Source organism: Zeus faber, assembly GCF_960531495.2.
Source record: "Zeus faber genome assembly, chromosome: 18".
Taxonomy (NCBI): Eukaryota; Metazoa; Chordata; class Actinopteri; order Zeiformes; family Zeidae; genus Zeus; species Zeus faber.
This window is the reverse complement of record NC_137210.1, coordinates 6,396,726-6,417,810: the sequence shown is the minus strand read 5'-3', so window position 1 is coordinate 6,417,810 and position 21,085 is coordinate 6,396,726. Positions and strand designations below refer to the sequence as shown.

The window sequence follows — 21,085 nt, the reverse complement described above, 5'->3', positions numbered from 1 at the left end:
TACACATGTGCAAATTATATCTGTGTACACATTTTTCTTTTCCCCACACATGCACAAAATATTTATACAGCTGCAAAATGTAATTACACATTCACAATTCACAAGCTCAATTAATGACCATTATTTGATTCCATACACTGCCAGTTAAAATCAGCAGAGTTTGGTCGAATGCCGTGCGCATTGCACCTAGCAACACCCCCCACCCTCCACCCCAACTTATCTGGTTAGTAACTCCACAGCTGATAATCACTGCACCCAGTGTATGCATAAGTTGCATACTAACAGTCAGCAAAATCAATCAATAAAATTGTCCAGACTGGCAGGATTTCAACAGTGTCGTTTGCTTGAGTGTAAATATTACCTGTATAAAACCACATGAGCATAAGCAAGTACTTCCCCTCAACAGGTGATTGACAAATTGTGTCATTGAACCGTTAATGACTTCATACTGCGTTAACTGGGGTTGCACTCATTTAACTGCAGGTGTAAAACCTATGCAACCATAAATCTCCATTATATATCTATCTCATTTAAATAGTATTTTGGCCATGGGACAAGCATACCTCAAGAGCACAATTCAAAAACACACATGAAACAAACATATGACAACACAATCTCAAGCTTTAAAATGTTTTTACTTTTTAATACATACATATTACTTCGGGCGTGTCACGGCCCTGTGTTGTGCACAGCTTGGACCATTGGGAACAGGCTAGCCGAACACACAGATCTCCGCCCATGGGGCAGATCGAATGGGTGGAAACGATTCATTTACAGTAATCACCAGAATTTGGTCTGCTCCGTTACTTCAGCCAGATGTTCTTGTCTCCTACGTCGGCGTTGTAACCTGGCGCGTACTTCTTTCCGGGGATCTGGACAGAGAGAGATAAACGACAGTCAACTAAAACTAGGCTGTGAAGTGAGAGGTGGTCAGTGGTGTGAGTTATTAGTTGTACAGTATATGAAGTAGTTCATGTATCGGAGCATGTCAAGTCAAACTTTATTTATAAAGCGCATTTCATACCAGGGAAAGACAATGTACTTTACAGAGAAACACAATCAAAGAACATATATAAATTGTCTGCGCAACCATAAGAACAGTCAGTGCAGAATGAACAAATCTCACAGCGCGCGCACACACACACACACACACACACACACACACACACACACACACACACACACACACACACACACACACACACACACACACACACACACACACACACACACACACACACACACACACAGTAGTGAACAGCAAGTTTTTTAACCTGCTTTTACAAGTGTTGAGTGTGGGGGCCTCTCTCAGGTCCTCAGGCAGGGTGTTCCATCTACTTGGGGCATAGATACAGAAGGCAGCCTCCCCTGCTTTAGAGTTGGTATGAGGGATGGTTAAAAGACCACTGCCTGTGGACACGAGAGCTCTTGCTGGTTTGTGTGCATGAAGAAAGAATTACAACGAGTTCCGCTTTTAGAAAAACATGAAAAATGACAGCCTGAAAGTCCAAAGCAAATATAGCGGGCGGCTTTCAAAGGCATTGATGGTTATCAGAGCCGCATTTTACCAATGGAAGGAGATAGCAATGCATATTGAGATGGAGGGGGGTTCTATAGTAATTGTGGAATTGCTTAAGTTATTTAATGAGCCATGTTATTTTATTCAGCTTTAAGATTTTTTTAACTGCCACAATCAGGAATTGCAAATGAATGCAAATTGCTAGGGTGCAGGACAGGGTTTTATTTCCCCTAATTCCTTGGTTTTGCCCACCCCCAAATGACCACTTGCCCAGCCACCGACACAACTTCCAAGAAAAATACACATTACATTCTGTAAATTAAAAAAAAAAAAAAACTAATTTATAACCTCCATTTGGAGCTGTCAGCAAACACAATGGCACGATGGTTCTACATTTATATTTCATTGGAAGTCGTGGAAATCTGGAGAGCGTCCCCGTTTGGACATTCCACCAAAAGACTACACAAACGCATACCTCTGCACTTGCATGGCAAATGCAACAATTCAGTCAGAAACCTGAAACCTGTTGAACATTCTAAGAACGGAGTCAAGAACAAACAAATATCAGAAGAAGTTCAGTCCGACTTCTTTACACTAGTGACCATTCATCTAAAGTACAGCAATGAATCCTCAAAGGGGAGGCTCTCAAATAGACTCCCAACCCCTAAAGAACACTCAGGGGCAGTGGGTTTTTCTTTTTTGGAACAGTTATCCGATTTAAAAATCCAGGCCTTCTTCCTCCCATGAAGCTTTGAAGAAGGAGCTGCTCAAGACGCATCCATCCTTGGGCGTGGTAAGACAGGCCGGAGAGTAATGGCGGAGCAAAGTGCCTGTGTCACTAGGGGCGACACCGCGGTCCATCACTCGCCGAGCCCTTGGCGAACAGCGTGTTATGAGTTACTGCTAATGTGAAGCCACATCGCTGACAGAGTGATAGACAGCCGGGCTGCTCTCTGTCATCGGCACTTTGTCACGCCATTAGTCTTGGCATTTGGGAACGCACACACAAGCAACGACAAAAAGTGTTCACCGTGTCTTCCACCCTGCGCCGCGACCTTCAAAAAGTGAGTTCACAATTGGAGCCACTCTGGCCCTATCGCTCATTACTCGGGGCTCGTTGGTTCTGGTGAGGAGATAAAAACATTTTGTTGGTGGGGTTTATGTCAGCCGGGTTGCTTTGCTTTGGTATATTCACGCCGGCTGAGTCACTCACCGGAACGCTGATGATGTTAAAAATAAATTCATGAGGACGACGGCATTTAGAAAATAAAAAAAAATAAAAAAGCGCGAGGCCTCAGCCTATGCTCCATATTCATTACGCCCGCCGTGTGGCCCGCGGCAAAATGTCAGGTCAGAGACTCCTGTCATGCGTCGCGTCGCCCGGGCCTGGCGGCCGGGGAGACAAAACTAGTTTCCAGTCAATAAACAGAAAAGGTCAAACGCAAATGTTTTTTGTTTTTTTTTTAGCCCCACCAAGAGTGATCGCAGAGAGGTCTCACGGAATATTCCACATCTGGCATTTGCCCACTCGCCGCCTGGCAGAACTCATTCGAGTGGAGGGGAAATTAGTTCCCCGGCGCTGGGACTAAAACAGTGGCAGAACAACTCACAAGCTCCCCGACGTCAGGGAAGCAACGGAAAGAGGATTTTAGATGCATTTCCCCGTAGCGCACCACTCACACCTACCGATTTGTAATCGTAGAAGTTTTTGTCGTACTCGTGGGCCCCGACGGTGATCTCCGGCAGGAACTTGGGTATGCAGGTCAGCGTCGCCACCCGGTTCTTGTCCTCCACCCTGAAGGACGGAGAGACACGAGCTCAATAATAGACCGCGAGAGGGGAGCGGGACAAAGCAGACACCGAGGGACGACTCGCCGACCGAACCGTCCTTTCCTCAGTCCTCGGCCATTTGCATTTAATCCGCGGCCACAAAGGAAAGATAAGCAGACCGGGTTGCGCTGGGATGGAGAGGCGGGGGTGGGGTATTAACAAGAACCTGCTCTTTGCATCAAACAGAAATCCGCTTTCGCAGACAGCAATTTTGCATTTCAATGTGGGGACGTACAGCATTCTCATGTGGTGGAAGGTAACGTCGTCCTGCTCCAGCCAAGGCCCCTTCTCGAACTTCAGGTACTCAATGTCCTCTGCCACCTGCAGGAAAAAATAGACATTCAAAATACAATAATAATTGACAACTGCATACTGGAAGAAAATATGACCAAAGTGGTGGTCCATATGCCAATTTTGACACACCAGCACCTTTCATTTGGGCTGTCAGTGCTTTGAGGCAAAAAAGAAGAAAAAATTAAAAAAATAAAAATAAAAGAAATACAAACAATCATAAAAACATTAGGGCTGTCAAACGATTATAATAATTAATCACGATGAATCGCATGATATGTGCAAATAATATTTTCCACATATATTTTAATAATCACAATTTGGAATGTACTCAAATTTGACCCTAAAAGATTTTTCTATTGAAAAGTAGTGCATAGTTATGGATATGGTCATACTATTTAATTATTCATTATGAATAATAATGATTTAATTACTGAGAATGGAAACCCAAAACACTTAATCAAAATGTATTTAATAGCATTTTCCCCATAAACAAGCCACTGTCAGTCTCCTAACCCTTTACACTGAGCCAGTTACAAAGACAAACTAGCCTGTTTGCGTAAAAAGCTACCCCTGCAATTCCCAGAGGGGTTATTCTTTATGGATGTAAAGGAGAATATCTGTAGAAATCAGGAGTTTTCCAGGAGAGATTAGTAAACGTGAGCATGACAGTAGATGCTTTCAAAACGGTAGAGTCTCTGGAGGGAGAGTTGGAACACAGAAAGTGAAAGTAAAACTAGGGCGCAAGCATTTGGGCTTAGAACTACGGAAGGTTCAAAGACCTGCCAACCTTGGGAAAATATTTTGAGTACCACAACAGTGTACCAGGGAGTCTCCGTGGCGCTGGAGTTACTGCAGCTAAATGACTATCAGTAAATCACACCGCAGCCACCTCATAACGAGTCTTATCACATCGTATGCGAGCTACTACGGCTAACTTTACACATGTATCTCATTAGGATACACCCCTCAAAAAGCATCACCTTGTAAAGTTACCAAAAATGTTCACCAACTAGAGATGCACCGACTGCAATTTTCTTGGCCGATTCCTACTTCTGATTTTTTAGTCTTGCCTGCCGATTCTGGCCGATTATGATTTTCATTCCGTTGTCTGTTCATAATAAAACATTGACTATTAAATGACTTTTACATTGTTGTCCGAACATTTTGAGTTTATATCCGTGATCGGAGAAATCTCATCTCGACATAATTGAATCTCTTTGGGTATATCTGCTGTACGTCAATGACAAATACATCCCTTGATCTGATCACACTCACGTGATAAGACAGCTGCACATATGGACTACAGCTGCAATTTCCAGTTACCACAATAGTGAGATTATTTATTTTGACACTGTGTTTATTATCGTTCATTATTCACAATAAAACAATAATAGAACATTAAAACTGTCCCCGAGTTCCAATAAAATAAAGCATGGAACGGTCACCGAGTTCCAATAAAATATGGAACGGTCAGCAAGTTTCAGTATAATTCAACCTGTTACTCTCACTCTTTTAGTTTTAGTAGGACCCAACATATAACTAACATGGAAATGTCCAGTTCAAGCTTGAAATGAAAGTCTCTTTCACTTTTAAGTGCAAATATACCTTTCTGCTATATTTATATGGTACTTGCAAATTCAAAATAATAAGATTATATCAGAGCAGTACAAAAGCACTGTATCGGGCGTAAAAATTTGCCCAGCACAGAATTGGATATATCTGACACTGATCGGCCAATCAAGCTGAAAACCAGCCGATTCCGGTGACAAACCGATCGATCGGTGCATCTCACGTTTTGTATATGTCAACATCACGGTTACACTTTTGTTCTTGATTATTTCTCTCCCACTTCCCATTTTACTTCAGCAATGCAGCGTTACACCTCGGTGGACAATAAAGTACTGCTGCGCTGCATATCAGCAGATGTTGAGTGAGTGAGAGGAGAGGGAGGGCTTACAGAACCACAAGCACAAGGGCATCGTATCTGGCCCAATCCGAGGGATGGAGTTTAAAAACTGAATAAAGGTACGCTATTGTTTTGCATTGATGGATTGTTTTCCGTAATTAAATGACAATAATATTTTAGTTTGTTTTGAGTAGTTTCAGTTGGCATTTCGTACCTGCGTGGTTGGTACACAAAAGGCACGTTATAAATGTGTTAACTTTGACGGCCCTACATGAGATATCTGTTTGAATTTTTGTGTACTTAAAAGAAACAGAGAGAGGGGAGAATGATGTGTCATTAATTATGCAGAAATTTCAATCAATCATTAGCCAGATATTGATTTAAGGAAATAGTTGTCTGCCCTTCAGTTGAGACTCTTGTGTTTTTTTGGAGGTTTTTTTTGCAGCAATTAAATCATCTTGTTGATAGAAGACGTAATGTAGGTCCTTAGAAAACTAATTATATGGTGTAATATTGCTTTATTATGAACCAGCTTTGAGGCTGAACCTTGGGAGCTTTTTGGGCCATTTTAGTTCTTGTCTACAATGTGGTGTCAGATGGCTGTCATAACAACAGAGATACTAAACGCTTCATGTTCTGCAAGGAGCTCATTGGCTGTGGCTTCTTACATTACATTACATTACATTTAGTCATTTAGCAGACGCTTTTATCCAAAGCGACTTACAATTATTCAAACACCGACGGACGCAGCCATCAGGAGCAATTAGGGGTTAAGTGTCTTGCTCAAGGACACTACAGCATGCTAGCAGGAGGAGCCTGGGATCGAACCAGCGACCTTTAGATCACTAGACCACCAGCTCTACCGCCTGAGCTACCATCCCCATTCTTACCCTTTCAATATCCTGGGCTTGGGCTGCATCATAGGCGAGCACCTCTGAAGTTTCCCTGAAGAAAAGGAAAAAAAAATAAAGTAAGCAGTGGCAGTGTGAGCATGAAAATTAGAGATGCACCACTCGATCGGCCGGTGACCGGAATCGGACAGTTTTCAGCTTGATCGACCATGATTGGTGGATACTGATCAGTATCAGATATATCCGATTCTGTGCCGGTAGAATTTACACGCATATGCGCCACACAATGGCTCACTTCATGCTAGGGCTGGACGCCAGACCAACCTTTTACAGTATATCGACATATTTTCAAACAAGATATAGGATCAGATAATACAGCTTATATCGATATACACTACTCACAAAAAGTTAGGGATATTCGGCTTTTGGGTGAAATTTCAGGATGAACTTAAAATGCACTATAACCTTTACAGGTGAACTTAAATTTGACCTTCTCTAAACTTTTGAATGCAAATGTCCAACTGTTCAGTGTTTCAGTACTTTTTGCACAACTTGCTGTTCTCTAACAAGGAGCTGAACGGCAAAATTCACAACAGGTGTTTGATCCATGAATCGACCAATACACTTCCTGGTTCAATTAGAATTGGTATTTAAACAGTCCTCTTCATCATGCTGTTCACATTTTGACATCATGAGACCAAGACAACACCTAACTGATCAACATTGGGTTTTATTTCAATTAATTGTTTGCGATGAGGAAATCACCATTGCATGCTGGAGCACTTTTATTTTATTTTGGGAATTGTTTAGTGAGAGTAGGTCCTGTAACCTGGTGCAGTTTTGTAGAAAACGTTAAAGTTATTTAACAGTCAATATTTTATTATGAACATACAATTGAATTTTCCATTAAAAAAAAGTTGCAAAAATGTTTGTGCATGTTGTCAATGATAGTTCCCAGAAAGAAAGAATCTGAATCAGCCAAAATCGGAATCAGCAGGTCACACCAAAAATAAAAATCAGAAATCGGTCAAGAAAATTGCAATTGGTGCATGTCTAATGAAAATGGAAAAAAAATAATACAAAGGAAATATCAAATAACACCCGACAGACACGCAAAAGTGAACTTCAGATAAGATAACACTTCATTGATTTGGGAAACATGTATGTTGAGTTCAAGAAAGATTGTGGGAATAGCAAATAAAGAATAGTATGACATGTTCTCGCCACCCATCAGCGCCTCCACTCACGTGATTTGGGGCAGAAAAGACTTCTTGTAGGAATCCTCAATGGCCTTGAGATACGGCAGGGTCCCGCTCTGCAGATAAGGCTGCGGGTGAAAAAGAGATAATTACTTCCAATTCAATGGTGGCAAAATTAAAAAGACTACTTTCTATTCACCGAGGGTGTCAGAAGTGTATTCCGTATTCTGGGGCCCTAGACACGAAAGTAATTTGACTCAAGATAATTGACTGCCGCTTTGAGGCGAGATCAGAACACGGATAAATGAGATGAAAAAACAGTCTGAAATTGGGCACATTAAGGCAGAAGTTTAAAAAAAAAAAAAAAAAAGAAATGCTAGAGTTTACACTTAATCAAGAGTAATCCTTCGTGACAGTAGCCGGGTTGAACTTAAGATTAGGCGTAGAGTTCAAATCTTATTCACGCATCAGCTTATTGGGGTGGGCAATTTATTAATTTGCGGCGTTTATTGAAGTCGGAACTTTTAACAAATGCCTTATTGCCTCTACGCAACCCGTTCTACTGACAAATTAGCCAATTCAAATCGCATTAAAACATCATTTGGAAGGTGAACAACAGCAGGCTGAACCAAAATTGCTATTCGACAAGCTTGCCAAGGCAATGAATAATTGCGTTGCCGAATAAATAAATTATAAATAAATAGAAACGGCAAAACCACCTGACCATAGAGGGTCGACTAGGGCTGCCCCCTGAAAGTCGACGGGTTGAATCATCTGTCGGAAACCCGTCGGTCGACTGAGATTCGTTTTTTGTTTGTCAGTGTGTGCATTACAATAACTGGATAAAACAAATAGAAACTGTGGTGTGGTTTGAGAGTCTATCCGTTTTAGCTATGGTAACCCTGTGTCCAAGTCCAGGCATTTATTTTTGTTTTTTTTTGTTTTCTGATTGGTGGTGGTGGTGGTGGTGGTGGTGGGGGTGGGGTAAACGACACCAAACTGGCCTCAGTTTGGTGTCATGCCTGTATCTCCGGCGATGCACAGAGAGAGAGAGAGGAGAGATGTCTCTTCTGATAGTGATAGTGAAAATGCTAGCGAAAAGAAAGTTTATATAGGCTAAATAGAAAATCATTTTTCTTCAATTCTCCAATACCATTAACAGTACCGGTAACCTCGGAACTTATCGATACTTCGGTCTTGAATAATTTTGCCCCGTGGCCCATTTAGTGCGGTTCTTCCGTGCCCTCCCCCAGATTCGACTGGCAAAACCTTCAGGTACAGCCCTAGGGCAGACAGTGGCATATTAAGCATAAATCTCCGAAAAGCCTATTCCTCTTGTATACATTGGATTAGCAGTATTTAAAGCATAACCAACCCTTTTCATATATTATATGAAGAAGGTTGGCTGTAGTTCATTTTGGTCTGGGCCAAAAGAAAAAGGGGAAAAAAAAAAAAATTCTGGCTGCCTACGAGCAACAGGTAAAACCCCCATCCCACACACACTAAAAACTGTGTGTTTTTAGTTGTTTTATTTTGAGGAACATATCTTACCAATACTGAATACTACATCTAATACCCATACTGAGAAAGACTACGACAAATTAAAAGCAGATAACACCAGGCGCAAGATCCGCACGGCATGTCAAAACATGCCGAGCGGAATTCCAGCAGGGTCTTGGGATGTCGGATGTTTAAGAGTGGATTATTTCCTGGTGCCAAAGTTACATCCTACTAATAGGGAGTAAGCTCCTTCAAGAGCACCCCCCACCACACCCCGAGTAGCGCGTTACCAAGAGAGGAGTCCAATTAAAGCTGCTCGCTGCATCTCAAGTGCACGTTATTTCCAAAAACTGGGAAAAGGAATTACACCAGGTCTGCTGCTCTCACAGCAGGGTGGTCGGAATAGAGTATGAATTCTGTCTCAGAGTCCATCTCAACCCTGACTGGAGACTTGATATGCAATATTATTTGAAGACTGTTGAAGTCCAAAAGTGCAGCTTTATTTCGTATTGTTTTTAAATGAATATCAAAGACAAGAGGATAGAGACTGCCCAAAAATATACAATCATTCTGCACAGCTTTTCAGTTACCTAGCAACGACAGAACAAAATGTGATTATCTCATAATGTCAATATGAAAATGCACAATATAGGCATTGCAAAAGGGGTTTCATATCAGAAATGATCACTTGCAGTGCCTTCCGCATCGCACACCAAACAAAATTAGCCCATCAGACGGGCCTTTTCAAACATGCAACATAAAAAATAAACTCAATAGAATGCCCAGAGACACACCAAGGACACTTTGAAGAGAGTTAAAAAATAAACAAAAGAAATAAATGGTTCCGATAAAAATGTGTTCCAGTGAAATATCAGCGCATCCAAGCACAGCATACTATGCTGGTGAGGACCTCCGATAATGCATTGCAACATACACACCGGTAGTATGTAGTATGTCTACATGCATAACATTTGAACTAAACTGTTTGAAAATGAAGGCCATGAAAATTCAACTCTTTGGCAACAGAATAACAACTTTGAATAGGCTACTCTTGGGCAATTGGATGCAGATATTTATAGGGTTGTCCATACGCTTAACAAGCTGATTTTAGATGCAATGCAGAACTTTAGTGAGGATAACCTCACCCGACTTCATTTCAGAACATTTCAGTTTTCAGGGACTTCTCTAGCACGCCATAGAATGATATTAAAATATGATAGACTTCATATAATACACGCCAAATTGTTTATTACAGGCATGTAGCAGACCAAGGGGCGTGGTTACACCGTGACTGCAAATGGCAGCATGGCTTCCTTCCCCGAGACCGCACAGCTGCCCCTAGTCGGCTGAATCAGCGCCCATACAGCACTGATTGGTCTGATCCGGGGCCCGGAGCTTTCTTAATGTTTGTCTGTGTTGCAGAGGGGATCGGCGCACGGGCTCGTCTGCCAACCAGGAGCCAGACTGGAACGCCATTCCTCCTGTGTCCGACTCATTATTCTGTATCGTTTATCCTTTTGGCCGACAAGTCTTTTTGTTAGGTTTGTATAATAAAACTCCATGACCCACGACAACAAAGACTCCATCTCCCCTCCTTAACCCCTACCAATGGGCAGAGACTCCCACAGGGCAGTTATCTAAATTTTGGTATTCGGCACCTTTCAGTTTCTGAGTGCAATTGCACTTTTACCCCACTGTCGCAAAATTTGTGTGCGAAAATAAATGTAAAATATTATAATAATAATAATAATATATTTTAATTGAATTTTACCAATAACAGTCTATGTTAAGAACACAAATATATTGTAGACCTAGGTAACAGCAACGGCCCTCGCCGCTTCCCACAGCCGTGGGCATAGCGCTCAGTCTACGGCTCCGAGGAAGGTGCGGGGAAAGTCGTTGCAGGAATCAGCCCCCTGCTACCGGTGTAGGTACCAGATGTGCTTGGCCTGGCAGATCAGCTCGCACGTGCAAGTCAGAGGATGAAAAAATCCTGTGGCGCAATGAAAGTGAGGGCCAGCGTGTGGGATCACGGGCCCTGCAGATGCCGGGCGCACCACTGGCCTGTCTCATCCGCGCTGTCGGGGGGTGGAGTGGCTACATTTTGTATGAGCATTATTTGCCAACATTTTGACCGCCAAGTTTATGATTGATCCCTTTTTTTTTTTTTAACCAGGCAAAAACTATTAATTACCGGAGCCAAACAGGCGTAACGCACTTTTCCTGCGGTTTCGTACCCCAACACAGCAGTTGCAAAGTGCAAGAACAGGTGTTCAGGAGGGGTGGGTGGGAAATAAAGATCCATATTAAAGTCAGCTTTTGAAGCTGTTATTTAAGGTAAAAAAGTTACATAGTGTTGCTGGTATCACATTTTATATAATCAAGGCAATTTGCAACACAATCATTTATAAAAAAAAAAAAAAAAAAAAAAAAAAAAGTACTCGTACTGCGAATCCCCTTTTTCCCCCAGATGTATAGAGAAATGTATAAACATTTCTCTATACATTGTGAAGAATATTGTGTAAATGCACAACACTGATGTTCATGGTAAGCACTCAACTTAACTTTAAATGATTATTTCCATTATTATGAATAGCAATGTGTTTTATGTATGCAACACATATTGGGAGAGGTTTTTTTAAGAATATTTCCTCATTCATCATTTAGGGAAATGAGCTTTTGTCTTTTTCATAATTGTCTTTCTACTTCTACCTTCATTCATCACAGTTATTGATAATATAAAAGGTGTTGAATTTGAAACACTGTCACATCCATTCATGTTTGGTTGGATTGGGACCAGAGTGATTAATGGCCTCGATCAGATTACAGTATGGTGTTCCCCCGTCTCCCTACCTTGCCACTCTGTTTCAACTTCTTCTCTACCTCCTCGGCCGACACGTCCACGTAGATGGCGAGGTGAGGCGGCAGGAACTCACAGATGCTGATGCCTTTGATCTCGTTGTAGTGCTCCACGCCTGCATGCCACAGGAAAGGGGTGGATCAGTACAGCGTCAAAAACAGTGCGTTTGCATGCAATTGAATACGCCCATCACGATAGGGTTAAAGCAATACTCCAGACTAACTTTATTCACCACGTCCCAGAACGGTCCCGAAAAACAATTTTAACCGTCCCAAAATAAAACTGTTGTTTCTTTATTCTATAGCTGTTTTTGTTAGTGGCATAATAAAAACACCAATTAAATAAATAATTATAATCATTTTGCTCCATTCCAAAAATAGGTTTAGAATAAAACTTTAGATTTTAGATCTGTGTTAGTCCCAAACAGCTTGATTAACTTTATCGAGGTGAAATCGGTGAAAGCATGACACGATTAACAGACCTGAATACCCAGATTAAGCTTTTTACTTAAATGCACATGCGTAGTTTGGATATGTTGATCATACTGAATATGGTACAATGTATATACATGCTATGATAAATGGAATGATTGAGGAGAAATCCAGGTCTGTTCATCCAGTCGTGCGTATGATCGGCATATCCATACTGTGCATGTGCCACAAAACACACACCCTTATGGTCAGAAAAAAGGAGAGAGCGTTTTTATGTTGAGTTTGATAAAGGAGATAAATATAGTGAGATATGTGGATGGGTGCAAAAACCTAAATGGGGACATATTCAAGAAAGTGTCAGATGGAGGGTTTTTCGCAATGACATTGATCTTTTTTTAACAATGAGGATCACGTCAATAACCCGACCACACCACTCGCCATGTAAACTAGTGTTAAATGGGTTTTGCAGAAATTGCATTATTCCATACGCAGTAAACACCTTAAACGCAGATATACATAAAACACATAAGTAATGGCAAACAAGGTTTATAAAGGGGAGCCAAAATGATACTGAGATACATGCATTTATACTTTTGTTTGTTAAAAATATATATGACATTTATTTGCACGTGTATTAAGTTGAAAGATTTTTTGACATAATTTGTTAGAGAAATAGTCATGTTATTAACCCTTATATATATATATATATATATATATATATATATATATATATAAAAACAATACATATTGTTTTGAATGTAACTGTGTATACGACAAAACTGTGACCTGGCATCTACAGAGTGAACCATCCCAATGAGTCCTTTCAACACATAACAACATACCATAACAATTCTATCAGCTTGTTACAAGAGTACTCACACTGCTTCCTGATATAGCCTTGCTTGCTCATGGCCTCCATGAACACCATGTCACTGAAGGGGGAACGCTCCAAGATCACTCCTTGGCCTTGCACACACATAGGCACACAAATGAGGATTAAACTGTATTGAAATATGACTTTTGTAGGCATACCTTAAAGTAAACTTTTGCAGTTATAATTATATATACTAATTAGCGGTGTCACCATTATTAACATTACCCCTATTATTGTCATTATGAGGACTCCTATTATTATTCTATGCCACATGCCACAGGCTGGGTGTTATCCAAAAATGTATATCGTGATCAACACACAATATTATTGTTGTTGTTGCATCTAGAATAAAAACACAATCACATATCACATATGATGGCAAATATCACAAAATTTGATGTTATTTTATTATGTTTGATGTTATTAAGTTGTAATATTGTGAGGTCACATTTTTTTTACTATTACGACTATAACATATACCTATTTATACAATATGGCTTTACACATACACTACTCACAAAAAGTTAGGGATATTCGGTTTTCGGGTGAAATTTCAGGATGAACCTAAAATGCACTATAACCTTTACAAGTGAACTTCATTTGACCTTCTCTAAACTTTTGAATGCACATGTCCAACTGTTCAATGTTTCAGTACTTTTTGCACAACTTGCTGTTCTCTGACAAGGAGCTGAACGGCAAAAACAGGTGTTTGATCCATGAATCCACCAATACATTCCCTGGTTCAATTAGAATTGGTATTTAAACAGACCTCTTCATCATGCTGTTCACATTTTGACATCATGAGACCAAGACGACACCTAACAATTGATCAACAGTACCTCGCCATTGTGAGGCTTCAAACAGGATGTTCTCAGAGGGAAGTGGCCACTGAGCTTAGAGTGTCACAGAGTCATCAGCAGGTTGCAGCAGAGACTGGAAGAGTCACAGAAAGGCATAGAAGTGGACATCCTTTGGCCACATCCTACACTGATGGCCGCTTCATTGTGAACAGTGCCCTGCGGAACCGGATGATGAATGCCACTCAACTCCAGGCACATTTAAGGGAGGTGAGAGGCACCCAAGTGTCACGTCAGACCATTCAAAACGTTTACATCAGCGTGGTCTACGTGCTAGACGACCTGCAAGGATACCTGACCACACCACCAGGCACAGGCATCATCGTCTTGCATGGGCCAGGGAACATTTACGCCGGACAAGGGACCAGTGGCCTCAGTGCTGTTCTCTGATGAAAGTCGATTCATGTTGGGCAGAAATGATGGCTGCCAACGATGTTGGAGACGTCAAGGAGAGCGCTATGCATCAGCCACTGTTGTCACCAGACGAGCCTTTGGTGGTGGTGGTGTTAGTGTGGGCAGATGTGTCTAGTCAATACAGAACTGCCCTACACTTTGTGAATATTACAGTGACAAGCCCATGCTACCTGAATAACATCATTAATCCAGTCATTGTGCCCCTGCATGAACAACACAGGCCTCATTTCATCTTCATGGACGACAATGCTCCAGCTCATCGAGGTTGCATCATTAGGGAACGGCTGCTGGAGACTGGGGTACCTCAAATGGAGTGGCCTGCACTTTCTCCAGACCTGGATCCTATAGAAAACCTATGGGATCAGCTGAGTCGCTGTGTAGAGGCTCATCACTCTGTCCCCCAGAACCTCAATGACCTGAGGGCCGCCCTTCAAGAAGAGTGGGGTGCCAGGCCTCAGCAGACAATAAGTCGACTTGTGAACAGCGTGAGACGTCGTTGTCAAGCTGTAATTGATGCTCAAGGGCACATGACAAGTTATTGAGACATTGACATTTTTTGTTGTGGTAAACCCACCACTGTTGTTGGCTTTTGTGTCAATTAATTGTTTGAGATGAGGAAATCACCATTGCATGCTTCTACTTAAATGCCCTACTTTCATGAAATACCACTGTAGCGCGAACTTTACATTTTCCATAAATTTCACCCGAAAGCCAAATATTCCTAACTTTTTGTGAGTCGTGTATTTATTAAACCATGTTATCACCAGTGATGTTTTTGCATATCATTGCTACAAACCACTGCTATGTACAATTTGTAACTGCCTCCTGTCCAACTACTGCCAACTGCGTGTTAACTTACGTTGATGCGTAAATATATATTTTTTTATTTCACTTTTCCACTCATTTATCCCTTTCTTAACTATAACACCCAAATTCACCCCCAGCAATGAATAAAGTCTTATCTAGATTTAAAAACAGGATAAATTCAAAAAGTTTAAAAGACCTTATTATTTACTTCCAATAACATTTTCAAATATAGTATGTTAATAAGAAACTTCAAATGAATCGTTTTACTTCATTTTGAACTTGAGTTGTTATTATGCCTTAAGCTTTCTCCAGACCGCTCCACTGAATAAAGCTGAAAGCCCCTTTAAACCAACCAATGCTCAACTTTGCCCTGACAGGCTTTGATTGGGACACTTGAGCACCCATCATATGGCCCGCCCCCGAGTATATACTGTATACTGGTCTGTCATACTTCCTCTTTGCTTATTCAGCTCTCCACTGTTGAAAGCAAGCCCTCTTTTCGGAAATTAAAAAGTAAAATTAAGAAATTATTATGTCAGCTGCGGACTTGAAGACTACGTGTGGGCTGTGACGTGCACATGACCAGCAGGTGACCCACTGTGTGTCCGCTGTCTCTGCCATTCACACGCGAAGCGGCACTGTCGGACCCGTTCTTTTGCATCGACTGCTTGAGTCTGCCCCTGGAAGTAATCCGCCATGGGGCCGACGTCTTCGCCCAGTCGCCCCGTACTGCCGAAAGGCCTATGAGCATCTTGGGGGAGGGCGAAGAGGAGGAGTTGGCTCTCCCCTCAACTCTCTGGATCTCCCTAAGCATCCGTGCCAGGTGGATCAGGAGGAGTTTGCCACACACCAGGAGTTTCAGGGCTTCCAAGCAGCCCAATGCGGCCCCGAGGTGGAGGAGGAGGGGGAAAGAGAAGAGCCAGGTGAGAAGGCACATGGTGCTGCTCACAAACCATCCCAGGGGCCTTTTCACCAGAAGCTGTGGCACCTCCTGGAGCGAGTTATGGCGAAGCTGGGGATCCTGTGGGCAGACCCCGAGCCTGCTGCTCCCTCGATGCAGTCCGGGGTATATTTTACAGAGGCTGGGGATCAACCTCACTCCCCTCTAGGTGCTCACACAGGTAAGGTTGTCTTGGGGCGAGCCCTGGCAGAACCCTGGCTCATCACGGGAGCAGTCAGGATCCAGACGGCCTCCAAGATCGTCGCGGGTCCAGAGGGGATTGGCTCCGGCCCAGGAGACGTCCCAGGCTCCCCCTACTGACGGGATGAAGGGCTGGAAGAGAAACCCTTTCCACTGTCCCCAGCAGCCGCAGGGTGAGGGGGTGAGGGGCAGGGAGGTGCGAGGACCTGAGCCGCTATGGAGAGTGGATTCGTGCCGCTGGACCATCAGCTCGGCCTCTAGTTTAAGCGCCAAAAAATACATTCTACTGTGTCAATCGCCTTGCCAGCGAAAGTAATGTACACAAAATACACAGACTTTATTACCAATCCCTCCAGTGTTTTCACAGTGTGTTTATCCGGGCCCCCTATTCCCTCAGAAACATGAACGTCATGGCCTGAGACAAAAATATGAGCCCGAAGCCTCAAGTGAGGCCGGGACATGTCACCAAACACACACAAGTGTGAGCCTCCCTGCCCAGAGAATATGGCTGTAGGCTCAATTTGTGGGCGAATCCGCCCTGGTGCCATTGCTACCAGAAACCAGCGCATGCCTCTCATCTTGTCTAAGCATATGGAGATTCACATGCGCAGTTTACCCCTGGCTAGAGAGGACGCTTTCAAAGGGCTATGCACTGCAGTACGCCCTGCGTCTACCAACGTTTGCTGGAGTCTCACAGACAGAAGTCGTGGACTCAACGTCCTCCATCCTGGAAGGGGAGATTCAGTACTTGCTGACGAAAAAGGACCATTCACCCAGTAATGGACAGGGAGAGAAACTTCGGCTTTTATATCCTCATACCAAAAAAAACATGTCTGTTCTCTGAGACCAATTCTGGATCTGAGAATTTTGAAAAAATGGCGCCGTCCACCATCAAGGTTTACCTGGCCGTGATATTGGCCAGTCATAATTGAGTGGATGGCAAGCCACCGGGCAGTCACACTTTGGCATTCAGGTTCATTCACGGCTATGCCCGCGGGCGCGGTCGTTAAAATGGGATTTGGTTTTGGCGTTAAATGCTTGAATGAAACCTCCATTCAAACCTTTCCAGGAGGTGCGATTAAAATATTTGTCGTTGAAGTCAGCACTGCTTCTGGCACCGGGCTGCACTGTCTGTTCACCAGTCCTGCTTGATGTTCTCCACGGATAATCCTTGATGTTCTCCACGGATAATCGGAGGGTTACGCTGAAACCCACTCTGGTTTTTCAGCCCAAGAATATAACAGCGGGATTCAAAAGCGACCAACACTGATCGTTCTTCGTTTTCTCCTCTTCACTTTGGGTCAGAGGTGGACGAGAGGCTGCAGACTTTGTGTCCTGTACGAGCGGTGGTGGTCTATGTGGAGTGCATTCGCCCCATACACCAGTCCGACCAGCTTTTTGTCTATTATGGATCTCAGACAATTGGGAAACCTTTGTCCAAAGATCATCTCTCTCACTGGATGGTGGAAGCAATCTTATTGGCCTACTACTCTGTGGGGCAAGAGACCTCAGAGGGTCTTAAAGTGCATTCTACTAGGGGTGTGGCTACCTTGTGGGTAATGTTACAAGGGGTTTCGGTTGAAGAGGTATGCGGTGCTGTTTCTTGATCTACCTCACACACGTTCACCGAATTATACAATCTCAACATGATGGCATAAGCACTGGCACTGGCGGTTTTGACAGAGGCCAGGTGTTAGCCCGCGTACAGAGTTACGCTATGTGGTTGAGAGTGGTTACGGTCAGGTGATACAAGCTCAGCTGTATGCAGAATCCCCATCCACGAGCATGGCGGTGGGTCTGGGGGAGGTGGAAATATAATACCTCTGCACCCTATCAATTGGTTCTTATTTGCTGAAATTGGGGTTTGAGGTGACATTTGCCACTTAGTCCTTGGAAAGGACTACCCAGAACCGGGATGCCTGTTTCTGCCTTTGAGGGCTTCCATAGGACAAATCGGTTCTGACCTTGTGGTGAGGGTGGTGGGTATACAATATGGCATAGTAAGAACTCGATTTAGAAATAAAGTAAAACGTTTGGGTTGTGCTACAACCCTGGATTTAGGAATGTAGAATAAAAGTTATTTCCGGTGGCCTCACTGACCAGCTCGCTCAAGAGCTGAATAATATGTCAGAGGAAGTATGACAGGCACTGACCCAGTATATATACTGGGGGGCGGGCCATATGATGGGTGCCCGAGTGGCCCAATCACAGCCTGTCAGGGCCAAGTTGAGCCTTGGTTGTTTAAAGGGGATTTTAGCTTTATGTAGTGGAGCTGTCTGGAGACACCTTAAGGCAAAGTAAGAACTCTCGTTCTTCATTCGTAAAACCAGGGTTGTAGCCCAACCCAAACATTTTTAGCCTGGAAAACCTGTTGGCAGATTGTCTTTTATAGACTTTGTATTGTGTTTTATAGACTATAAACATTTTATAAATGTTATGGATTCCAAATGGCACACCTTTCATGGAATGACTCCGTTTAGGAATTGAAATTTCAGGACCCACACAGTCATAATTTGGACAATTTTCTCTAATCTAATGAATCCCATCTTATAAACCTAAAATACATAACAGGAAAAAAAATATTTCCGCCAATCCCTGAAGTTGGTGGGTACCTGTGGTGAGCAGGTGCTCAATGGCATCAGAGTACTGTAGGAGCCTCATGGTGTACATCCACAGCTGTAGCCTGTAGGAGTTGCCGTCAGTGGCGTTTGGGTCCGTGTAGAACTTGTCAAGACTGCACATCCCGTTACAGGCGACCGGGAGCGGCTCTTTCTCCCCGGTCATTTTGTCCAGGTAGAAGGTGTCCGGCTCCGGCATGTAGAGCATTCCTGCAGAGAGAGGGGTCATGTGTTGAGAAGTCACCAGGAAGCTGATTATTTGCTATCTTGTGTGGTTTAAAATAACTAACACAGAGGTGGAACAATGGGAAATCAAGATAATGTTGAAAATAATGATATTGCTTTAAAATAATGTTCCTCCCAATAATAGATTCAAAAGAGCTCATGTGCAAGAATTCACAGTGAACAACCTTGGCAGTCAGATTTCTTAAATTGGCGCAATAAATTGTTTTTTTGTTTTTCTTTTATATAAATTGTACAGTTCATTCTGGCATTACGAAATGAAATTCAACCACTTTCAAGTATTTTTTTAAGCACAATTTTGACATTTTCAAGGCTTCACACAAAAAATATATAATACATTTTCAATGTGATCTTTATTAATTAAAATATAATCCTATTCTCATTGTCTATTATTTATATTACCATATCTATTACATATATCTATATTTTAATTATTAATCAAACTGTCATCTACTATTATAAGTAGAAGCATGTTGGATTAAATTTATTTCATTTCACTGGCATAGTCTATGTGGTAGAAGCAATTCTGGAAAAATGTTAATAATGTTAAGCTTTGAATAACAAAACAAGGAAGAATATCTTTTTCAATAATTAGGTATGGTATGGCTAAGACATATTTACTATACATGATCATGTCACAGCTCTATTGCATTGCATTAGGATAATAACATTTGACACTCTCATAGTATGTCACAGTTCCTAATCTAAATAAACATGATAAAATGGTCATGAAAAAATGTATAAGCTTGTGTTTTGACAACGTAATCATGTAAAATTCCAAAATTTCAATTCTTCACATTCATGCAGTGCGTTATTTACCTAGTCTGTCTGCGAGTTTTTGGGCGAGTGCTCCTTTCCCGGAGGCCAAGTTTCCATCGACAGTGATGATTTTACTGTACTCTTTGAACCGCGGAGTTGTCCTCTCGCCCAACGCGTAGGCCCACCAACCATAGCGCAGGGGTCTCACCGCACTTGTGTGCAGAGCAGCCTGAACAGAAGACATGTTGGGTGATTAATAATGCCTGGAAAAACTGGCCCTGCCACCACCAACAATGGAATGTATGCATGCAATGGAATGAATAACAAAAAATGCATTGCATTCGGTTTCTTAAAAAGGGTGAGCTAAATAGAATATCAAATATGCAATTATTTTTTAAACAAAATAATCGCACGGATTACCACTTTAAAGCATGGGATTTTAGTCAGGACACATATTTGACACTGACAGCAGACAGCGGGTTGAAGCGGCATGAAGAAACAGGAACCGTCTTGAAGAACTCTGATAAACACGACGACATATCTTAGTGTTCGGTGTAAATTTGCGTCAAGTATCACTTTAGCCACCGAGCGAGCACGTCGACAAGAGCGACAGCTGATTGTGATGCTAACGTGCTAGCCAGTTAGCTTGTCCTTGTGAACTGGAGGTTATCGGGACGTTCACGTTGAGTATTCAAAAGCACATTTTTCATCCATACCGCTTGTACGGGTGTCCCAACTTTAAGGAAGACGGCCCCGGACGGAGCGACCAGCCGGATAACCCTCTGCGCCATGCCGACCGTCTGGTGAAAGCCCACAACCTAACCCGTAAACTGCCCTCCGCTATGAGGCGCAGATTTGTGACGTCGGTGGAGGGCTTTACCGCGCCGTCAAACGTCAGAAAGGTAGCCGGAGCGTTGCCTGACGAATACTTTCTCGTTTTTAGACTATTTGGGGCGCATTTATTTAGAAATATAGACTATAT

At 42.6% G+C, this 21,085-nt stretch overlaps 1 protein-coding gene across 1 annotated transcript; it reads right to left on the bottom strand.

Annotated features, from left to right (window-relative positions):
- Positions 1-616: 616 nt before the first annotated feature.
- Positions 617-20,955, bottom strand: ndufa10 (NADH:ubiquinone oxidoreductase subunit A10). Its single transcript, XM_080019469.1, has 10 exons — positions 20,820-20,955; positions 20,164-20,332; positions 19,096-19,311; positions 13,270-13,356; positions 11,953-12,074; positions 7,648-7,727; positions 6,440-6,494; positions 3,585-3,670; positions 3,206-3,314; positions 617-872 (listed from the first exon to the last, which is right to left on the bottom strand). The coding sequence occupies exons 1-10, from the start codon at positions 20,892-20,894 to the stop codon at positions 804-806; spliced, it is 1,068 nt and encodes a 355-aa protein (XP_079875595.1). The 5' UTR covers positions 20,895-20,955; the 3' UTR covers positions 617-803.
- Between the last annotated feature and the right edge of the window lie 130 nt (positions 20,956-21,085).